This window comes from Grammomys surdaster, unplaced genomic scaffold (genome assembly GCF_004785775.1).
Source record: "Grammomys surdaster isolate TR1022 unplaced genomic scaffold, NIH_TR_1.0 125940, whole genome shotgun sequence".
Taxonomy (NCBI): Eukaryota; Metazoa; Chordata; class Mammalia; order Rodentia; family Muridae; genus Grammomys; species Grammomys surdaster.
In genome coordinates, this window is record NW_021620762.1 from 3,105,155 (window position 1) to 3,124,441 (window position 19,287).

General features: G+C 55.4%; 2 protein-coding genes across 3 annotated transcripts in view; one reads left to right on the forward strand and one right to left on the reverse strand.

The window, feature by feature from the left end:
- The window catches only part of Recql5 (RecQ like helicase 5), a 37,487-nt gene extending 26,017 nt beyond the window's left edge, over nucleotides 1-11,470 (forward strand). For both annotated transcript variants that reach the window (XM_028752773.1, XM_028752774.1), the window contains 12 exons: nucleotides 6,839-7,057; nucleotides 7,220-7,319; nucleotides 7,966-8,002; nucleotides 8,123-8,181; nucleotides 8,265-8,338; nucleotides 8,574-8,667; nucleotides 8,946-9,080; nucleotides 9,351-9,862; nucleotides 10,030-10,120; nucleotides 10,334-10,558; nucleotides 10,721-10,790; nucleotides 10,889-11,470. In XM_028752773.1, the coding sequence (XP_028608606.1) occupies nucleotides 6,839-7,057; nucleotides 7,220-7,319; nucleotides 7,966-8,002; nucleotides 8,123-8,181; nucleotides 8,265-8,338; nucleotides 8,574-8,667; nucleotides 8,946-9,080; nucleotides 9,351-9,862; nucleotides 10,030-10,120; nucleotides 10,334-10,558; nucleotides 10,721-10,790; nucleotides 10,889-10,989 (1,717 nt within the window). In that variant the 3' untranslated portion in view covers nucleotides 10,990-11,470. The remainder of the gene's footprint in view (nucleotides 1-6,838; nucleotides 7,058-7,219; nucleotides 7,320-7,965; nucleotides 8,003-8,122; nucleotides 8,182-8,264; nucleotides 8,339-8,573; nucleotides 8,668-8,945; nucleotides 9,081-9,350; nucleotides 9,863-10,029; nucleotides 10,121-10,333; nucleotides 10,559-10,720; nucleotides 10,791-10,888) is intronic.
- Nucleotides 11,471-11,746: 276 nt separating this feature from the next.
- Nucleotides 11,747-19,287, reverse strand: part of Myo15b (myosin XVB) — a 37,492-nt gene continuing 29,951 nt past the window's right edge. Inside the window, exons 43-64 of the mRNA XM_028752779.1 lie at nucleotides 19,106-19,165; nucleotides 18,436-18,511; nucleotides 18,217-18,335; nucleotides 18,005-18,123; nucleotides 17,791-17,932; nucleotides 17,552-17,663; nucleotides 17,309-17,469; nucleotides 16,821-16,963; nucleotides 16,598-16,661; nucleotides 16,434-16,506; nucleotides 16,035-16,111; nucleotides 14,177-14,247; nucleotides 13,975-14,090; nucleotides 13,781-13,875; nucleotides 13,583-13,660; nucleotides 13,400-13,496; nucleotides 13,143-13,288; nucleotides 12,871-12,989; nucleotides 12,464-12,597; nucleotides 12,168-12,301; nucleotides 11,917-12,057; nucleotides 11,747-11,818 (exon numbers count right to left, since the gene is read on the reverse strand). Coding sequence (XP_028608612.1) covers nucleotides 11,747-11,818; nucleotides 11,917-12,057; nucleotides 12,168-12,301; nucleotides 12,464-12,597; nucleotides 12,871-12,989; nucleotides 13,143-13,288; nucleotides 13,400-13,496; nucleotides 13,583-13,660; nucleotides 13,781-13,875; nucleotides 13,975-14,090; nucleotides 14,177-14,247; nucleotides 16,035-16,111; nucleotides 16,434-16,506; nucleotides 16,598-16,661; nucleotides 16,821-16,963; nucleotides 17,309-17,469; nucleotides 17,552-17,663; nucleotides 17,791-17,932; nucleotides 18,005-18,123; nucleotides 18,217-18,335; nucleotides 18,436-18,511; nucleotides 19,106-19,165 — 2,349 coding nt within the window. The remainder of the gene's footprint in view (nucleotides 11,819-11,916; nucleotides 12,058-12,167; nucleotides 12,302-12,463; nucleotides 12,598-12,870; nucleotides 12,990-13,142; nucleotides 13,289-13,399; nucleotides 13,497-13,582; nucleotides 13,661-13,780; nucleotides 13,876-13,974; nucleotides 14,091-14,176; nucleotides 14,248-16,034; nucleotides 16,112-16,433; nucleotides 16,507-16,597; nucleotides 16,662-16,820; nucleotides 16,964-17,308; nucleotides 17,470-17,551; nucleotides 17,664-17,790; nucleotides 17,933-18,004; nucleotides 18,124-18,216; nucleotides 18,336-18,435; nucleotides 18,512-19,105; nucleotides 19,166-19,287) is intronic.

Here is a 19,287-nt window from a genome sequence, read left to right on the forward strand (position 1 = left end):
CTCTGCCCGTGTGTTGTGCAGCCTCTGAGAGAGAGCAGCCTGCTGCCTCTAGCTGCCCAGTGTAGGCCAAGCCCTTTGAGACCTCCCCCAAGTCCTCCTCCTCCTTCATGTAGGCCCTGCTGCTGCCCTTCTCCCCTAATAGTTCTTCAGGAACTGGACCACAGCTGCCAAACATTTGAATTTCCTTTCTATAAAGTACATGCTGCCTTCTCTGAATTTGTTGTATGTTTAGTTTAGTTTTAATTTTTGTGCTGCCAAGGGAATGGACTCTGGGATCTTTCTTATACCAGGCAAATACTGTAGCATGGAGCTACATTCCAGTCATGTGGTACCTTCTAACTTCATCTCGCCTTCATAGAACTGCTGCAGTCATGCTGTCTCAACCCCTCCCCCTCCTGGGCCGTGGACACTGGAGGCTCCTTATCTCTGTGCTGTAAGTGGAGACGAGAAGCCCTAGGGAGTGGCCTGGCTCCAGGAACTTTCTCTGAGTGGGGCCTGACAAGTGCCAGGAAAGACAAGGATGGGCCTAACCAGTGCCCCTCCCGCTGCCCATGTGTCTTGATAGAGGCCTGCCTGACTTTGTTCAAGAATCAGGCCGTAGCGATTTGGAAGCCTGTGGGCTGAGCACAGCCAATACCACCGCTTGTGGGACTGGGGCATTGATTTTTATCAGTTCATCATCAGCAGAGTGGGACACACCAGGCTTTTTGAGAACTGCACGCATTGTCACTAAAGGCACAGATCGGCCGGGCGGTGGTGGCGCACACCTTTAATCCCAGCACTTGGGAGGCAGAGGCAGGTGGATTTCTGAGTTCGAAGCCAGCCTGGTCTACAGAGTGAGTTCCAGGACAGCCAGGGCTATACAGAGAAACCCTGTCTAGAAAAACCAAAAAAAAAAAAAAAAGGCACAGATCTATGTGTCCTGCTGTTGTGAACCTAAGACTGTTCCTTCTGGTGAGACCAAAGGAGACACTGCTTCTAGCCAGTTGGAACATGTTTACCAAAGGACAGTAATCTTTTTGCTCTCCTGCCCTGGGACCTCTGTAACATTCCTATCCCCTAAAAAATAGTGTGCCTAGGGTTGAGAACCAGGGCTGCTGTTTCTTAACCCTCCCTCTTCATCTATGTTTGGTCTGGCTTGTTCAGCCTGACTGGCACTGTGCCCACATTGCTTCATGAACCCAATGGAGACACTCCTTAAAAGCAGAAGCAGGCAGGAGGTTGGTGGTCAGGAGAGCTTTCTCCATTGTGTGCCACACCCTAAGACCAAGAAAGGGGGGGGCAGAGGTTGGGGGAAAGAGGCACCAGCTTTGTCAGGGTTGGTGAAGTTGGGTCTAGCTGAAGGGTCTAGCAATATCCAATTCCCAGAGCAGGAAGAAGGCAGAAGGCTGGGGTGGGGCCTGCTGGGCAGGATAGTCAGGATTTGTTGATCAGAAGGTCCAGCTATCAGAGTTACTCCCAGCTTCTCTCGTGTTTTCCCTGTGCCTTTCTCCACTATTCTCTGCATTCTGCATAGCTCGTGAACTGCAGGCTTGGACCGTGTGCACCTGAGCTTTTCTCTGTAAGAATGTGAACCACCTAGTGTGGGCCGCCCCATAACTTTGTGCTCTGGGCTTCTATAGTCAGGCCCACTGGAAGCCAGGATGGGACCAGGCCAGCCTTGGGATGGGACCTGGGGTGTTAGGTCTTGTCTCCTTTACCAGCAGAAGCAGGGCTGCAGAGTATGGCTCTGCCCTCAAAAGGGCCGAAGAAGAACCCTTTTTGCTTGGCATTTGACGTTTTGTTATTTTAAGCTCTGACCCAACATAGCAAGCACATGTCAGAGGGGGGAGCAAAGGGGTCTTGTTCTCCAAAGAGGAAAGAGGCACATTCCAGCAGGTCTCCAGGCATCTTCCCAGTGGGCTATTTAAAGCAAAGCCAACAGACACTTAGTGCCCAGTGACAACCAGGGGTTGTCAGGTGACCTCGTTCCCCAGCCATAGTCAGGGGTAGAGGGAGCTCTGGAGCTGGCCCCCATTGACTAGATACCCCCCAGGTTTGGGTGAAGCCAAACAAAGCTACTGGTAATTTTGTGTTTCCTGGATGATCAGTCCCAGGTTCACACAACTATTTCTAAACCATACTTTATGCCCCAAAACGGAGAACTAGAGTCTCTCTTTTTTTTTTTGGTTTTTCGAGACAGGGTTTCTCTGTGTAGCCCTGGCTGTCCTGGAACTCACTCGGTAGACCAGGCTGGCCTCGAACTCAGAAATCCGCCTGCCTCTGCCTCCCGAGTGCTGGGATTAAAGGCGTGCGCCACCACCGCCCGGCTTAGAGTCTCTCTTAACACCATGTTTGGTAGAGCAAATGGTAGCTTCCTCTGGTCCAGAAAGGGAGAACAGGCTTGGCTGCCACTGAGCCCACCTGCTGCCCAGGCTGCTTGTGCAGCAGATGTGAAACAACCTTCTGTGGGTGTTCCACAGACAGTGGTCAGAGAGACCTAGCACAACAGACAAGGAAACTGGCCGAGCTAGGGGACTGACTGATGTTCCAGAGTGTGGCATGTGACATAGGGGTCCTTACTCTACAGTAAGTAAGTGGCTGTCCTGTAGGCCAGACAGCTGCAACTCGGTACCACAGCTTCCCTACTTCCTCTTTGTAAACTTGATCATCCAACTCCAGCTCCCCACGTGGATGAGGGCAGGCAGTGTGTCTGTGCCTGATAACGGTGTCACCGATGACTGGCTCTATCCTGATGTTTGTCATGGGGGCTCTCGGCCACTTTTGTCCTGTTGAGGATCTCAAATGAGACGTAACCAACAGATGTGAGAGACGTGAGGGGTCAGAGGCCTGACCAGCAGGGCGGAGATGCCCACTGTGTGCCCTGCTGAGGATTTGAGCGACTCCATCTCTGCTGGGGCTCCAGTGTGGAATCAAAAGTGGGTGCTTGAAGCCTTGGTGCTTCTGCTGCCCTGGCCCCCAAGCTTTCCAGACAGTGGAGAGGACTTCCCGCTGCGGTGGCCATTAGAAACTAAGCGAGCTCCTCCTGCAGCCATAGAAGCTGGGCCTCCTTCTCAGCTCAGGGGCTGCTGAAGCCTGTGTGTCCCAGATGTGGCTCACCTGCAGTGCAGTCCCCTCTGTTGCACACAGGTATAGCCACAGGAGTTAGCTTCCCAGCCCCGCAGAAGCCAAAGACACTTGGCCCACCCCTTGGTTTCCAAACTCGAATGATGTTTTTCTTTCTTACTGGATAACAGCGTGTTTGCTTTGGAAGGAAGGTCTCATGGGGATTTGAACCCCAGTGTGAGGACAGGAGGCAGGAGGGATGGGCAGCCTCCCCTCGGAGGCCCTGCCCAAGAAGGTTGTGCTTTCGCTGCCCAAGGAATGAACCGAAGAACTGTCTTGGGGCAACCATCACAGTGGCTAGTGTGGAAGAGTATCCTGGGATTTTCAAAAACTCATCTGTGTAGTCACAAACTCTCCTCCAAACCTGGGTTTTGAATTAGAGGTGCATGTCTCTGGTTCAGTTTTCAGAGATCATTGCCAAAGGAGGATCAGGGGTGGTCCTAAGAATCTTACTGGGTGCAGGGACTCCTCCCTAGACTGATCCTGAGCCGAAAGCACATAGCAGTGAGCAGATCAGAACTCCAAAAGACACAGAAGCTGCTGCTTTTGTCAACACCCAAGTAAGCAATTCTGCCAGTTCTACTAGATCCTGGGGCCAGAGACCCTTGACAGGCTGGGCATAACCTTGTCCTGAGCCTTCTTGAGAACCAGGGAGGGCTCAGCCCCTAATCCTTGGGGAAATGGAGACTCAGCAAGCAAGGGGCCCTGTTTTAAACTCACTGAATAGAAAGGTTTAAGTTGATGTGTCAGTCAGCAGCCCCCCGCCCCTGTGCCACACATCAAGTAGCAGGACAGTCCCCTTCTCTAGTACTGGGTCCCAGGGGAAGAGCACTCAGGTGTACACACACAGGACATGACTAAATCCCCATAGGAGAGTGGCCTAATGTATCTCCCAAGACATTCCTCTCTGAGTTCATGCTAAGCTTCGGCTCCTCACCTGAGATAGGACACCCTGGCTGCTCTTTCCCTCCTTTCCCGATCCTGTCACCTCTAGCCAGTGTCTCTTACCTGGGAGTTCAGATATTCGGGAGCCACGAAGAGGCGCCCCAGCACAGAGCCTCTATGTACCTCCTCGAAGTCCTTTGGCCACCACCTTTGACTTCTTTACCAGCGCTGCCACTTTCCTGCCTGACAGGCGGCTGCACCTCCTGGTGCTAGCTCCCGGTTGCTGACAGCCAGCTGCTGTCCAGCTTCAGCATTTTTTGTTGTTGGTTGTCCTGGAGATCTAGGTGTCAAGTTACAATTGTGAGGAGGAGCCCGGGGGAGCCCTCCCCTGAGCCTGACTTGCCCTTCACGCCCAGTGCCTTTCTCTGCTTAGGAGGTCCACTCTGCTCTCCCCGAATGCACGCGAACGCACGCACGCACAGCTCCCTCTCTAACCCTTCCTCCTGCTCTGCCCTCCTCCCCGCTGTGGGCCAGGCTGTAGGCGGAGGGCTGGGGCTGGGCTAATGACAGAAGTGGTTGACTGTGGTTCCCTGTGGAAATAACCCCAGGGGGCTCTGTCTGAGGTTGCTGGAGGAAGAGGGTGGAGCGACTCCCTCTTGAGTGCCCCGCCATCCTCTGCATGGCCTTTTTGGCTTGTGTCCCTGACCACCCTGGCCTGTCTCTTGGGCCACTCTCTGGCTGCTCCCTCTGCCCTCTCCCAGAAGGAAAAACAGGGGTTACAGGACCACCCAAGCAAGTCAGCAAGCTTTCAAGCAGCCCTCTGGTGTGGTATTCTGCCACCAGTACCCAGGGGCATCTATGGGGGGAATATGAGGAACCTAGATATCTTTAAAGTAGCCTGCTTGTTTTGGTGAGGGGCCTTGTGTCCTTCTAAGAGAAAGGTAACTGCTGGTCTTTCTGCTCAGCTGTCTCCACACTCCTGGCTCTGCTGGCCCATTAACGGTTGTCGGTCTTGCCACCAGCAGTCCAGGCTGCAGAGGGAGAACTGACCTCACTCAGCTCTGCAGTCAATGGAGCCCTTTGAATCTGAGCACAAAACCCCAGTGAGCCAGAGCTTGGGGGAAGGGTGTAGACAACCATATGGCCACAGTGCCTAGATGCCAAAGCTTCCCAGAGACAGGCCAGGCCACCACTGTACAGGCAGCAGTCTTGAGCAGAGGGAACATTTGTCATGCATATTCAGTGTTAGTGAGAACTGGCTGCTAGCGCCCCCCAGTGGCTGTCTCAGCCGTCTCCTGCCACTTGCATGCAGGTCACCTTGCTGGAAGGACCCTAGTTCTGTAGAAGTTGTGCTGCATTTTGCTTTCTCTGTGTGAGGTCAGATCCCCAAGCAGTATTCATCCTAAGGAAGCCCTCCCCAAGCAGTATTCATCCTAAGGAAGCCCTCCGTGTAGAAGGTGTTAGTGGCGGCTACTCTTAAAGTTGGGCACTCAAACTGCCCTGCTTGTGGTGTCTTTCCTCTGGTTCCCAGCCCCATACCACATTTCTGGCTCTAGAAATGTCTGTTTGTAAAGATCCTGATAGAACAGTGGCCTCCCACACCATGTGGGCTTCCTGCCACCACCTTGGGCAGAGAGTGGTTATCTGCAGGGGAACATCTGGAGTTAGAAGGTAAGAGGGAGGCTCTAGTAAGGCTGGATCTCCCTGGCTGAGTGGGCTCACTAGTGACTAGGCATGATGGCTGCTTTCAGCATTGCCGTGACTCTAGCACAGTGGGTCTCAGCCTTCCTAATGCTGCGACCTTTAATACAATTCCTCATGCTGTGGTGACCCTGACCATAACATTATTTTTGTTACTACTTTATAACTATAATTTTGCTAGTTATGAATTGTAGGTCATTCAACCCCCAGAGGGCTTGAGAACCACAGGTTGAGAATCATGTACTCTGGGAGCAGGTACAGCTCTCCGCCTAGGGCAGAAGAGCCCATGGTAGGCAGGGGGAAGGGGAAGCTGGAGGTCTCTCAGGAAAAATCAAGGTACAAGTGAAAACTGTCTGTGGGAGCTCATGCCTGCAATCCCAGGACTCGGGAATCTGAAGCCAGAAGCTCATGAGTTCAAGGCCACCCTGAGCTGGAGTGATGCCCTATCTTAAAAACAAACAACTAGGTGTGGTTGCACAGGTAGATCTCTGAGTTCTGAGGCCATCCCAGTCTACTGTGAGGAGTACTCAGTCAGCCCTGGGCCAGCCCTGGCTACATGGTGAGACCCTGTCTCTAAATAAATAACTGGGAAGAAGAAGAAAGAGACAAGTATTAAAGGAGGTGGGCTGTCTCCTTGCACCACTCTGTGGAACATCCTGTCAGCACTCACTGCTCCACGGCAGCGTGAGGGAGGCTGTGGCAGCCAAGGTGAAGCGCCTACCTGAGGCAGCCTTGATGGCAGAGCTTGACTCCAGGGTGTCTTGGCCCCCTGGACAGAGGGAAGAGCAGGGCCCTAGAGCTCACAGGTATCTAAACAGAATGAGGTTCATATCCCGAATCCCAGCCGCCCAGTGTGTTTCCTACCTATTGAGAAACTGCTTCACCTCCCTGTCCCCGGCTCTGCAGTGGGCAGCACCAGATGATGCTTCCCAGGGACTGGGGAGATGGCTCAGAGGTTAAGAGTGTACACTGTATTCACAGAGGACTCTAGGTTCAGTTCTCAGTGCCTTATGGTGGCTCACAACCATCCATAACAGGTTCCTGGTGATCGACTCTCTCCTGACCTCCTCAGGCACTACAGTTCCTCAAACGAAGCACCGGTGTGGTGCTGGGTAGTGACTCGGCCCCTTGGCACTGCCTGTTCTAGGTGCCGCCATGCTGCCATTGCTAAGTACTTTGGGGATGCGCCACCCGCCTGCGCCAAAGGCTGCGACCACTGCCAGAGTCCTGCAGCCTTGAGGAAGAAGCTTGATGCCCTGGACCGCAGCAACGGCTGGAGCAAGACCTGCATTGGGCCCTTTCAGGGGAACGCCTTCGATCCTGAGCTGTATGAGGGAGGCCGCAGGGGCTATGGGGGCTTCAGCAGGTGAGGAGCCAGCAAGTGCATGCCATGCCACTGCTGCCAGTGAGGCCTAAGGTGGCCTTCCTGCGGTGTGCCACAGATCTTCCTGGGGCCAGCATGGCGCTGTCCCATCACCTGGGGAAGAGCAGAGCCCCGGCCGTGGCTCTCACCCAGCCTGTCCTCTAGGTATGACGAAGGTTCTGGCGGGAGCGGTGATGAGGGCAGAGATGAGGCCCACAAGCGCGAATGGAATCTTTTCTATCAGAAACAGATGAGCCTGCGCAAGGTAAAGGGGGCAGAGGCCTCGACGGGCCTCGGGGCTCCATTTGGTTACTCTTGCTGTGAGAAAACACCATGTGTGACCAAAAGCGACATGGGAAGGGAAGGTTTATTTGGCTGACGCTTCCACATCACAGCCCAGCATTAGGGGAAGTCAGGGCAGGAGCTCAAGCAGGAAGCTGGAGGCAGAACTGAACCAGAGGCCGTGGAGGGCGCTGCTCACCTTGCTCCCTTGCTGTCTGATACACCCCAGGACCGCTCGCCCGGGAGTGCACAGCCCACAGTATCTGGCCCCTTCCACATTTTCTATCAAGAAAATGTCCCCACAGAGCAGTCTGCAGGAGGCAGTTCCTCAGCCGAGTTCCATCTTCCTAGAGTCTTTCTAGTTTCTGTCAAGTTAATGAAAAACCTAAGCTGGCATGGTGGCACACGACTCCGATCCTAGCACTTAGGAGGCAGAGGCCAGAGTACAAGGCCGGGGACTGCATACATAGCAAAACTCTGTCTGAAATGCGCTGCCCCCCTAAAAAACAAAAGAGCACATAGTGGCCCATACAGGGTCCTGGATGGTCCTGAGCACCGCCTCTCAGCCCCTTCTCTAGCCTTTCGGCAGGATAGGATGTCTCATGCCCTTCCTGCTGTCTGTCTTTCAGGGCAAAGAGCCCAAGATAGAAGAATTCACACCCCCAGGTTGGTACAGAAATGCTCCCAGGGGCTGGGCTGCTGTGCCCAGGTGTGAACAGTGGCGGGCTCAGGGAGGGTCAGAGGAGCCGCCGGTCAGATGGAAAGCCTTTCCTTCCCTTTTCTCAGATGAAGACTGTCCCTTAAGAGATGCTTCAAGCAGGAAGATCCCTAAGCTCACAGTGAAGGTAAGAGAGGGGCAGCTTTTCACTTGCTCTCAGGGCCCCTCCCTGCTCAAGTTGTGGGGGTGACCGCAACTTCACTCTCATAGGCCCGTGAGCACTGCCTGAGACTTCTGGAGGAGGCTTTGAACAGTAACCACCAGGCTGCAGGGTCCACTCATGGGTGAGCATCCTGAGATCACCAGGGTAGGAACCAAGGCTTACTCCCTCGGAGAATGCCCCTCTGCAGTCATAGCTCATCTTACTCCATGGGGCCCAGTCCCTACAGCCCTACTGGGTGTGCACCAGAGGCTACTAAAGGACAGTACACTGCAGAGTGCCTAGAGAATCCTCACCAGAGTCCATGTGCCTGTCCTCACTAGCCCCAGCTGGTCTCCTGTTCCTGTTTCTTCCCACAGAGCTGACCTGCAGGCCAAGGCTGTGGAACTGGAGCATGAGACATTTCGAAATGCCAAGATGGTCAATCTGTACAAGGCCAGTGTTCTGAAGAAGGTAAACCAAAGGTGCAAGCCAGGTGTGCACGCTCACGGACTTAGGATAAGGCAGGGCAGCCTCTTCGTACTCAGAGGCCATCTTCTGGCCTGCTGGCCCTGGAGCCACTGACACCAGTCTGTCATGGGCAGACTGGAGGTGTGCCATCCCAGTGAGAACTCCCACTGCCCCAGCATCCACTCCCTGCTGAGCTGTGCAGAAGCACAGCCGAACTGGAGGGTTGGGATTGGGTTAAGCAGTAGCTTGTGGGTGCCATGGTCTCCCTGCCTGTTCTTTAGGTGGCTGAGATCCACAAAGCCTCCAAGGATGGGCAGCTCTATGACATGGGAGGCAGCACCAAGAGCTGTGGGGCCGCAGCTGAGCTCCTGGAGCCCAGTGACTATGACATCCCGCCAACCTCACATGTGTACTCGGTGAGCAGGGCAGGGACCACTGTCAGCCTGGGTTCAGGGGAGGCGCCACTGCCCCATTGCCCTCTAGTGAAACAGACTTCCTGTCAGAAAGGGTCACAGAGCAGTGTGCTCTGCCTCCTGTGCGTCATCTGTCAGTCGGGCCCTCTTCTCCCACCAGCCTGATCCCCAGTGTGCCCTGTCCAGCTGCTCGATTCCTGAGAGCCTCTCACCACAGCCTCCACTGCCCTGGAGGAGATCTGGGGTTCTAAGCCTTGTGACTTCTCCTCACAGCTCAAATCTAAGAGAGTAGGAGCTGGCTTCTCCAAAGGCCCCTGCCCATTCCAGACAGCCACAGAACTGCTGGGGAAGTCTCAGTCCCAGAAGCAAGCCCCAGAGGCTGCGATGGACAGTGAACAGGAGCCCCCAGGCTGGGTCTGTGACCTTCAAGATGAAGACAGGAGCAAGCCCCGCCCTGGGTACCAAGAAGAGGCTCCTGGAAGCAGTGTTAATTGTGGGGATCCCTCGCCTGAGAAGAGAACAAAAGGGTCTTCCCAGGGCAGTTCCAAGGCTAGATCCAGCAAGAAGCAGCAGCTCCTAGCCACAGCAGCCCGCAAGGATTCCCAGAGCATCACTCGATTCCTCTGTCAAAGAAAACAAGGCCCGCCTCTCCCTGCTTCAGTCCCAAGATCAGAAGATGGCAGCCCCTCCTGTGGAGATGTCTCAGGGAAGTGCACAGAAGAGGTTGGAGCCCAGGATCATCTGGCTGCTGTATTTCAGACTGGGTGTCCCAGGGAGAAGCCAAGGTAAGAGTTGGGTGTCAGGGACTCCTCATGGTTCTTATGGCAGCACCTGACCCCTGTGCTGCCTGGGTCTGTGAAGCTTGAAGCTCATCCCACAGCGGGCCCTGCTGGGTGCCTGGGTTGAGAGAGTGTCTAGACCCAGACTTCTGATGCCTCTTCTCTCTGGCCAGCACCTGCTCACTGGGAGAACAGAGCTTTCCTGAACGTCAGCCTAGCCCTCTAAAGGAAACCCAGGCAGACAAGCGGCCCAGACCACAGCAGGTACTGCAGGGGGCTGGGGGCTTCAGGGAACGAGGAGACTGGTGGCAAGGCGGGGAGCCGCCCTGCCCTGGTCTGGGTTCAGGGAAAATCGCCTCTCATACTCTAGCAGCAGGTGGGATGGGCTGGCGCTGAGGTGAAGGCTTTCTTCAAGAAGGAGGTAGAGCCAGTAAAGGGGACCCCAAAAGTAACCCCATGTGCTGTGGCTTTATACAGGGGAACCCAGAGAGGAGGGCTCAGAAGAGGCTTCGCCCCTCAACCAAGTCCTCCATCTTGGCTGAGGTCAAGGGCAGTGCCTTGGCCAGTGAGCCCAGCACCGAGAACAAAATGGCTCAAGAACCTTGCCAGCTCTCAGCATCTGGCATCTCCCTGAAAGAGGCTGCAGACGTTGTGGTCAGGTACCTGACCCCCTTCTACAAGGAGGGCAGGTTTATATCCAAGGTAGGGTGAGTAGGCCTGGAGTACTTGGGTCAGTGCAAGGGAGGTTGGGGCTGGCAGGGACTGTGTACCCCTGAAGTAAGGCAGAACAGCTGCTGTCACTCAAGACCTGCCTCGCCCCTGGTGGCGAGTGGCTCAGGCTCCTCTGCTCCCTTTGCCTTCCAGGACTTGTTTAAGGGCTTTGCCCGCCACCTGTCACATCTGCTGGCTCAGCAGCTCTCTCCTGGAAGGAGTGGTGAGTGCCAGCTTGGCCAGAAGGCACTGTGGGGGGGAGGGGATGCTGCCCAGAGACTGGTCCTTACCTGCTCCTGTGCCCCTTACCCACATCTGCAGTGAAGGAAGAGGCCCAGAACCTCATCAAGCAGTTCTTCCGCAGTCGTGTCCGATGTGAGAGCGAGGCTGACTGGCAAGGCCTGTGTGGCCCGCAAAGATGACTGCAGCTCCTTCCTGCCCTCGGTGCCGCAGGCACCAGCTTTCTCAGGGTCTTTCTCCCCGAGCCCAAACCTCACTTTGGAGGTGTCACTAGACACCCGAATGAAGTGGAAGGTCAGAGGTCAGCCCACCTTCCTACTTAATCCCTCGTGGTCCTTTCTCACAGCCTGCTTCTCCTGGCCTTCATGGTCAGATCCCCAGACTGAAAGTTCCAGATAACATGGCTGCTGTCGGGGGAGGGGGTGGGAACCCATGGGCCTCCTACGTATTGTACCAAAGTTGTCTACCAGGGTAAGGCCCATTCTGGCCCTCCACTACCCTCTTCCATGAGATGTCAGGCGGTAGGCCTTGTCCTAGCAGAGCTCACTGGGAGGGAAGCAGTTGTTCTCCAAGTCCTGAGCTCTCTGCTCATCAGGAAGGCCAGGCCCAAGTGAGATATTTTCGAAAATAAAGTCCCCGTGGAGACACATGCTCACACACACACACAGTCTTTTCTTGGGTGTTTTACTTGTGCTGTTTTAGAGCTGAGTGACCATTTTCCCCAGGCTAGCCCTCCAATGCCCACACCCAGTTCCACAGCCCCATCTCTTGTTCCAGTCTGCCTCAGAGGAAATGCATCTGCTTACTCTCCCAGGTGAAGTCACAACCCCTGCCTTATGGCCTCCACGTGGGGTTGTGCTGCAGTTTCAGAGCAGGACCGGGCAGCAAGAACTAAGGCAGACAGCCCAGGGAGAGCCCACTGCCTCATCTCCACTCTCCTCAGAGGAGGCCTGGCCACTGAGTGGACAGACTGCCCAGCAGGAAGACAATGGTGTGATGCAGCTCCTGGGCCTGGGGGCAGAGACAGCTCAGTGTGGCTCCACACCTCCACCACTCGGCTGAATACACACACTTTCTTCCTAGGGATTACAGAAGGCTTGGTCACTCACCTGTGGCAGCTCCAACCAGATGGTCTGGGGGTTGTCAGCAGGCCCATAATTGAGTTCCAGGCCAGGGGGCCCATCCTCCTTCAGTGGGCTCAGCAGGTGGAGCTGGTGCAGGTCTTTCAGGATGATGGAGCAACAGAGTTTCTGGGGTAGCAGATAGGCCAGAGATTGGTGCCCGGGCGGTGGGGGTAGCAATGAACTACGTGAGGAATGATCTGGGTCCCAGCCAGCACGCGAACAGGAACTCTGCCTACCTGAGAGCTGGGGTCCATGATGACGAGGTGTTGGCGGTTGAGCCCCAGGAGGACTGGCCCAGGGAGGACCAGCTTACTCACTTTGAGTACCACATACACAGTGTGGCCAAAGAGGGGCAGCTGGGCTGTGGTCTCTGTGGGTAGAGAACAGGACAAGGGGCTTGGCTGCTGATCTCTGGGACCTACCCCACTTTACTCTGCAAGATAGAGACCTCCTTACCTTCCCTCCTCATCCTCCCCTCCTGGGCCTTGACCCTCACAGGCAGCAGGCCCTTGATGTAGTGACATAGACCTACCGAGAAAGCCAATCTGTGCTTTCTCCTTGCTGTACCCTTGCATCTGCCTCAGCTCCTGGTTCACCAAGCTCTTTATGTTGGCCGTGTTCACCTGCCATTGCAGTGTCTTGGGAATATAAGACAGCAGCTCTTGCCTAGGGTGCACAGCCAGGGTCAGTTCAGCCTGTGGGCATGGACCCTGGTGCAGGCTGAAGCACGTGGTGCCAGTTAATGACTGGCACCTATTATGGATAAGGACCCTGGGGCCTTGCTCAGGAGCAGGTTGGGGAGGGGCAGGAAGAGAGGTCTTTACTACTCCAGGCCAGTGTGGTCAGGATCAGGACAGGCTACGTGAAGGGGCCTTGTCTGAAGGCAGTAGACAATAGCCGCCCTTAGGTTTGGGGACAGGTTGAACTGAGGTCACTCACTCTGACGGAGGACGAGTGCTGCTGGTTCTGTCGAGGTGTTGGAAGGCAGCAAGCTGGGCAAGTAGAGCCTCCGCCTGGGCACTGACGATCAGCTTGCCCTGCAGGTAGTCCCGTAGCACCTGGGTGGGAGGGCTGTGTCACAACCTCCCCAGCAGCTGGTGACTTCTGGTCACAGAGCGTCATCATGGAGAGGGGAGTCCAGAGGTTGCCCAGACAGGAACTTCCCACTCTTAGCAGTGACACTGCACAGCAGTTTCTGAGCAGGGGCTGACCTGGCCATAGTGGATTTCGGTGTATGTGAGGTGATCAAAGTGCAGTGGGGTCTCCCAACCAAGCCGCCGGCTGTGCAGGCTCATGTCCTGGTCTGTCATCACATTGTTGATGTACTCATGGGATGACAGTGGCCGAACCAGCTCACCTGTACAGGGGACCCATGCCAGCACTGACCACAGACACAACACAGAATCTGCGTTTCTGTGGCGTAGACAGTGGCCCGGGCAGGTGAGGCCGTCCCGGCCCCTGGACTCACCTTCCCCTTTGATGAGGAAGAGGGCAAATTCCTGCACTTCCTCCGAGTCTGTGATGCCCATCTGTCCACACAGCTCCTCTAGCACTTCCCCCGCCACCTGAGCACAGTGGACAGGCCGTGACGATGAAGACTGAAGCCCAGAGCGTAGGCAGGAAGCCCCTTTCCGTGGTAGCCCCCACTTACCGTGAATGTCTGTGAATTCGTCCTGTAGTCCACACTTCCAGGCAGGTGAATTACAAGCAAACGAACTGCATGCCCTTTCTGTCGGGTAAGTTGTAAGGTCAGTCTTCAGCAACCAGAGGTCCCTGCTCCCCTGTCAGCACTGTCACCCCACCCAATTATAGGGGAGTCCTGAAAGGCCCATCAGTCCACTCCTAGTACCAGAAAAGCATGCATTTCACCAGGTAACGGCAGGTGCTGGCGTCCCCCGTATTTAACTGTGCGCTGGAGGTTCTCCTGGCTCCACTGGGCCAGCTCTGCAGAGAGCCAGAATGGTGGAGGTCACAGGTGTGTCCAAGCCCTTTATGTGGCAGGGCACTCTCAACCCTGGACATCCCTCTTCCCATCCCAGGCACCTTGGCTGGGGCTGGAATCCTGCAGGAACTTGGTCACATAGGGCATCAGAGTGGTGGATGGCGCAAAGAAGCCCGTGAAGAGGCTGAGGACACTCCAGCCCAGAGCACAGTGCTTTCTGCAGGGCAGATCTGAGTCTCAGGCCAGCCAACCACAGTGCTGGTCCCACCTGAGTCCCCTACCTACTCCACAAGCCCCACTCACGGCTGGGGGTGTCCTGTGACTTGCTTGATGACCTGGCAGTACATCTCGTCCCTGAGGTCCTCTTGGCACAGCTGTGGGAATGGGACGAGTGAGTGGGTAAGGCGGGGGCAGGCCAGCAGAGCCCAGGGGGCTGTTGGAGAATGAGTGATGACTGCCTGAGGCCTTAGTGAAGGTGACATCCCAGGAGTCACCTCTTTGCCCTCAACAGCTGCTAGCCCAACTGGTCACTTATTTTTATACTCCATTGGAGATGGAACCCAGGGCCATCAGAGTGTTATTAGACGGTGGGGCTGGGGAGAGGGCCCAGTTAAGAGCACTTGCCACTCCTGTCTGTAGAAGACTAGAGTTCAGTTCCCAATGCCCATGTCAGGCAGATGACCTAGAACTCCAGCCTCAGGGGACCTAAGACCCTCTCTTCCAGCCTCTGCAGTCACCTGCACGTGTGGGTACACATAAACCACATGATTAAATCTCAATTCTGAACAGGAGCTGGCAAAATAGTTCAGTGGGTCTGAGGACATTCCCGACCAAGTCCTGTCCCAGTAATTCACATGGTGGAAGGAGAGAACAGGCCCTCCACAGGGCGTCCTCTAGCCCTGTGCACACACAATTTAACAGGGCTAACTAAGTGCCATGCTGAAAGAGGCAGCTGTGACCGCTGCCCTTCAACCTGCTTCTCTGAATGTTCTGGTTATCTTTGCTCACTCCCTGTCTCTGCCACATGCCTATGGCCTCTGTTGCATGCCTATGGGCTCTGCCGCATGCCTTTGACCTCATCTGGCTCAGTCCCTGCCTCCAGTCTAGAATCTTGGATCCCAGGCCACTCCATTCAGAAATCAGGAACTTTTGACCTCCCATGTCTAAAACAGATCCTCTGCCAGACCAGACCTGTTCATTAAGGCTCCTCTCTGCTCTCTGGCTCACATCCACAGTAAGCTCTGTGACACCCCACCCCCACCTCCACCTCTCCCCTCTTTGCTGCTGCCTCTGGGCCCAGACCAGCACCCTCCCTCGCCTGGGGTCCTCACAGTAACTTCCTTTCCTCCTTAAGTCCCTAGAATACCAAGCAACAGCCAGAGTGACCCTGTGAGACAGAGCAGCGGTTCTCATCAACAAGTTATAGGTTTGACTGGAAAATCAAAGCCCATGTTATGGCCTGAGCCCGCACGCACATGGCTCTGTCCTCCCTCAGAGCTCAGTCACAAAGCTTTCACCTCAGCAGCACCCGCCACTGCTCCTGTCTCTCCTGTGAGATTGGACCCTGCAGTGACCTAGCCTCCACCTGTTTTAGGTGCCCAGCACCTGCTTTGAGTGTTTAGGGGTATCTGGAGACGATGTATTTTGAAATGTATTTGTAGAGCTGGTAAGATGGCTCAGTGGGTAAAGATGTCTCTGGAAGCCTGCCGACCAAGAGCCACAGAGTCGAGAGTCGTCTCCCCGGCAAGTTACCCTTAACCTCCTCAGGCGTGCTGTGTGTGCACGCACACGCTCGTCCCTATGAAAGTGTGAGTGCGCACAGATGGCAGCAATGTGAACTCAGGAGCTAGGAGCCTCGTTGATCTTTGTTCCTATAGAAACTCACTGAATATTGGCTTTATATGGACTATAACTTTCAACCTAGCATACTAACTAAAGAGTGCACCCCTCAGCTCTTAGGAAAGCATTTATAGTTTGCAGAGTAGAATAGCCAGAAAAGTAGCACCGTGAGCTGTTTTGAAGATAAAGTATTTTGAAAAAATTGAGAAACTGGGGTTGGGAGGTTGGGGGCAGGGGGGGGGGGAGCGGACGGTGGGGAGAGTCCATCCAGGCCCAGGCGGGAAGGATGCTCCAGGCCTTGGCACACACACTTCCGGCTCACCTTCAGCAGCTCATAGAGCAGAGAGAGCGAATCCTTGCCCCGGGGCTTAGGCTGGTCCCCCATAAACTGCATCAGAGCTGCAGGCAGGATGCAGAGTGCAGTTAGCCGTGCCCCCTCATCAAGCCTCACGCCTGATGTCTTACTCTCCACACCCACCAGGGAGGACAGTCGTCTCTAACTTGGTGGAGGAGGAAGTAGACTCAGGGAAACCCCAAGGGTGCCAGTGTCACCCGGCTGCCCCAGATGCCACACAGGCCATGGATGGAGAAACAAGCTGGTGGGGCAAACTTCCTAAATGGCAGATGGGTAGACCCAGGGAGAGCTCAAAGTGAGAAAGGAGTCAGGTGCCCAGGTCCAAAGCATTGCACACAGCGCCCAAGGCTGCCTGCAGCCACTCACCCTTGAAGCCAGCCACAGCCTTACTGTTTGTGTCCTCACTGCAGAAGCTGGTGAGGGATTCCTGGATGGGGTCCTGTGACCAGAGAGTCTTAGCTGTCACACAGGGCCATGGGAGTCAGAAGGCGGATCCTAGGGCCAGACTCCTCCCCAACCAGGCCCCTTGCCTTAGTGTACTGGATCATGTTGAGGACAGCCGTCCTTTTGGTATCTCCACTCATCTGGGTCAGCCTGTGGAGGGCAGAGGAAAAGACAGCCCTGCTTGCTTGGTCTTGCCCTTGTCCCCAATCATGAAGCCCATTGTAAGATCAATGGCCTGGTGACTCCGTGGGACTTTTATTGGGGAAAGCTGAGGTCAGACAGGCACAGGGATTGGTTCAGAGCACTCACCAGGTATGAGGCTTCCGGAAGTAGCGCAGGGCAAATTCCTGCATGGTGTAGTTGTGAGAGTCAGCAGACAAAGAGCTGCAGGATGTAAGGGAGGTGGCCTCCGAGTCTTCGAGGGGTTCTTGTTTCCTGGGATGGGCGGGGCGCTGGGAGCACAGGAAATTTGGTACCACCCCAATACCCACCATCTAGCCCAGAGGCCATGTACCCACTCTCACGTCCTGGCCGCCATACCCATTAGACCGAAGAGGAGTAACACCAGAAACCAGGAAAGCCAAGGTTATTTATTAAGCATCCTCTATGGAGACACTGAACTAAGTACCAGAGTTAGAGGGTGTGGCTTACAAAGTCTCAAATGGCAAAAAATAAGGAGACGGTAAAGGACAGGGACACAGTGAGCACTGGCCACCAGGACACAGGAAGTAGGCGGCACCCGAAGCGACCCTGCTCTTTCCTTCTGAGACTCCAGGTTAGGCCTGTTATCACTTCACCTCTTCTGTCTTCCTCACCTCCTGAGCTGGCCCTGGCTTACTCTTGCGCTGCCAGCTGTTTCTCTTTCCCAGGGAAAAGGCGAGGTCGGGGGCAGCCGCTGGCTGCACCAAGTCAGCAGGAAAGAGTCCTGAGCGGCCCCCAGCAGAGCCAAACTGCCAGCCTAGAAGACATTCCCAAAGGATGGTTCACCTACCTCACCCCTATGCCATGTGGCAGCCTCCCTCTGCCCGCCCTGGGGATACCTGGTTCCAGAGTGGCCACCGGCAGTAGCCTAATGAGGTCCCCACGATGGAAACTGAGGAGGCTGTTGTCATCGGTGATATAGCTTCTCAGGGCGATGACATAGCCAGAGTCCTGCGGGCAGGCAGGTGAGCCACTACCTGCCTGGGCGTCCTCCCAGCCAGTACCCAGGCATACCAGAAACCTTGACTTTTAAACTCAACCCAGGGAAGCCAGGCAGCACAAGACAGCCCACACTTGCCTTCCTGAGCTCACTCAGAAACTGTTCCACCATGGCCCTGATGGCCCTCGCCCAGGTTGTGTGCAGTATCAGCTGCTCATTCTTCAGGGACAGCTCCAGGGTGGATCTGCCCCTGCACTGCACAGCCAGGACCTCAGCATAGCTGCGTACAGAGCCAGGATGTGAGCTAGAGACCAATCCTGGCCACCCAGGCCCAGGTTCTGCCTCAGTTTACCTGTAGGAGCAGAGTGTCTTCAGCTGCTCCAGGTGGAAGCTCGAGCTTTGGGTTACCCTCAGCAGCCTCAGTCCCCGGTGAGACACACCCAGAAGCTGCACGTCACTGCCGCTCTCCCCCTGTCAGGAAGGCGAGTGGGTCAGTCACGCCTCCCGGGGCAGCGATCTGGAGCCCCTGAGCACAGAGTTCCACAGCTGAGCAGGGTCACTGACCGAGACTGGGAAGATGCGTGAGAAGTAATTGGCCCAGTTGTCCCGAGCAGCAACCACGACGCGTTTTTTGATGCTCTCTTCAGCAATGTCAAGGGAGTCCAGGCTCAACTCCAAATCTCCTGTGGGCAGGAGGGTCCATGAAATCCTTTTTCCCATGACACACCCCCTCAAGGGCAGGCCCAGCCCCTCCCCCTGTACCCTATCTCTGAGGACCCATACCCAGAAGGCCTTTCATCTTGTGCCGCTCATCCTGTGAGATCCGGGTGCAGGACTCTGTGAAGGTGTCCCGCAGGATCTGTGGGCAGAGCAAGGCGGTCAGCACCAGGTCCAGAGACTAGAACTCACCCACAGCAGCATGGGTGTGTGCTGCACAGGGGCCCAGTGGCGGTGCATACACAACCCAGCCCTGCCGGCTGAGTCCGGCAAGAGACACAGGTGGGCCAGGCAGAGGATGGGGGACAAAGCAGAAGGCTCCCAAAGCTCATGATCATGTCCAGACCTAGAGTTCTTCCTTCCCTACCCCACAGCCACCACAACCCTTCAGCACCATGGTCTGCTGCCGTTGGCATAGTGTATCAGCTGAGACACACCGCCCTGCCAGAAACAACCAAGTAATGACCATTTATGAAGCACCTAGTGTGTGCTACAGCCTGGGTCACGTACACTTTGGCCCTCTCATCTGCAAAACTAAGTTGGTCACCATGCCTTGCCTATCTTGTAAGGGTCCTGTGGGGCAGGGCTCTGCACAAAGGCAGTGCTCTCTGAGTGCCCACCAGCCGTTACTATACTCCTCACAGGCTGTTAAACTAGGCCCAGGTCTGAGCAAGGGTTCCTAGGATGCAGTCGATCTGTGGGTGTGGCGGGTTGGTGGGTGTGGCTAGGCTCTCACCTGCTGGCAGAGGAGATTGAGGCAATATGGATGACTGAAGTTCTCCCGGGGGTAGAACACCTAAGGCACAGTGGAAAGAGCCAAGATCAGATGCCTGGCTGTGCTGTCCCGTGCCTTCCCCTGCCCTCCCAGGCTCAGCCGTGAAAACCAGCTTTGAAAAAGTGGTTCATGAGAAAGGGGAT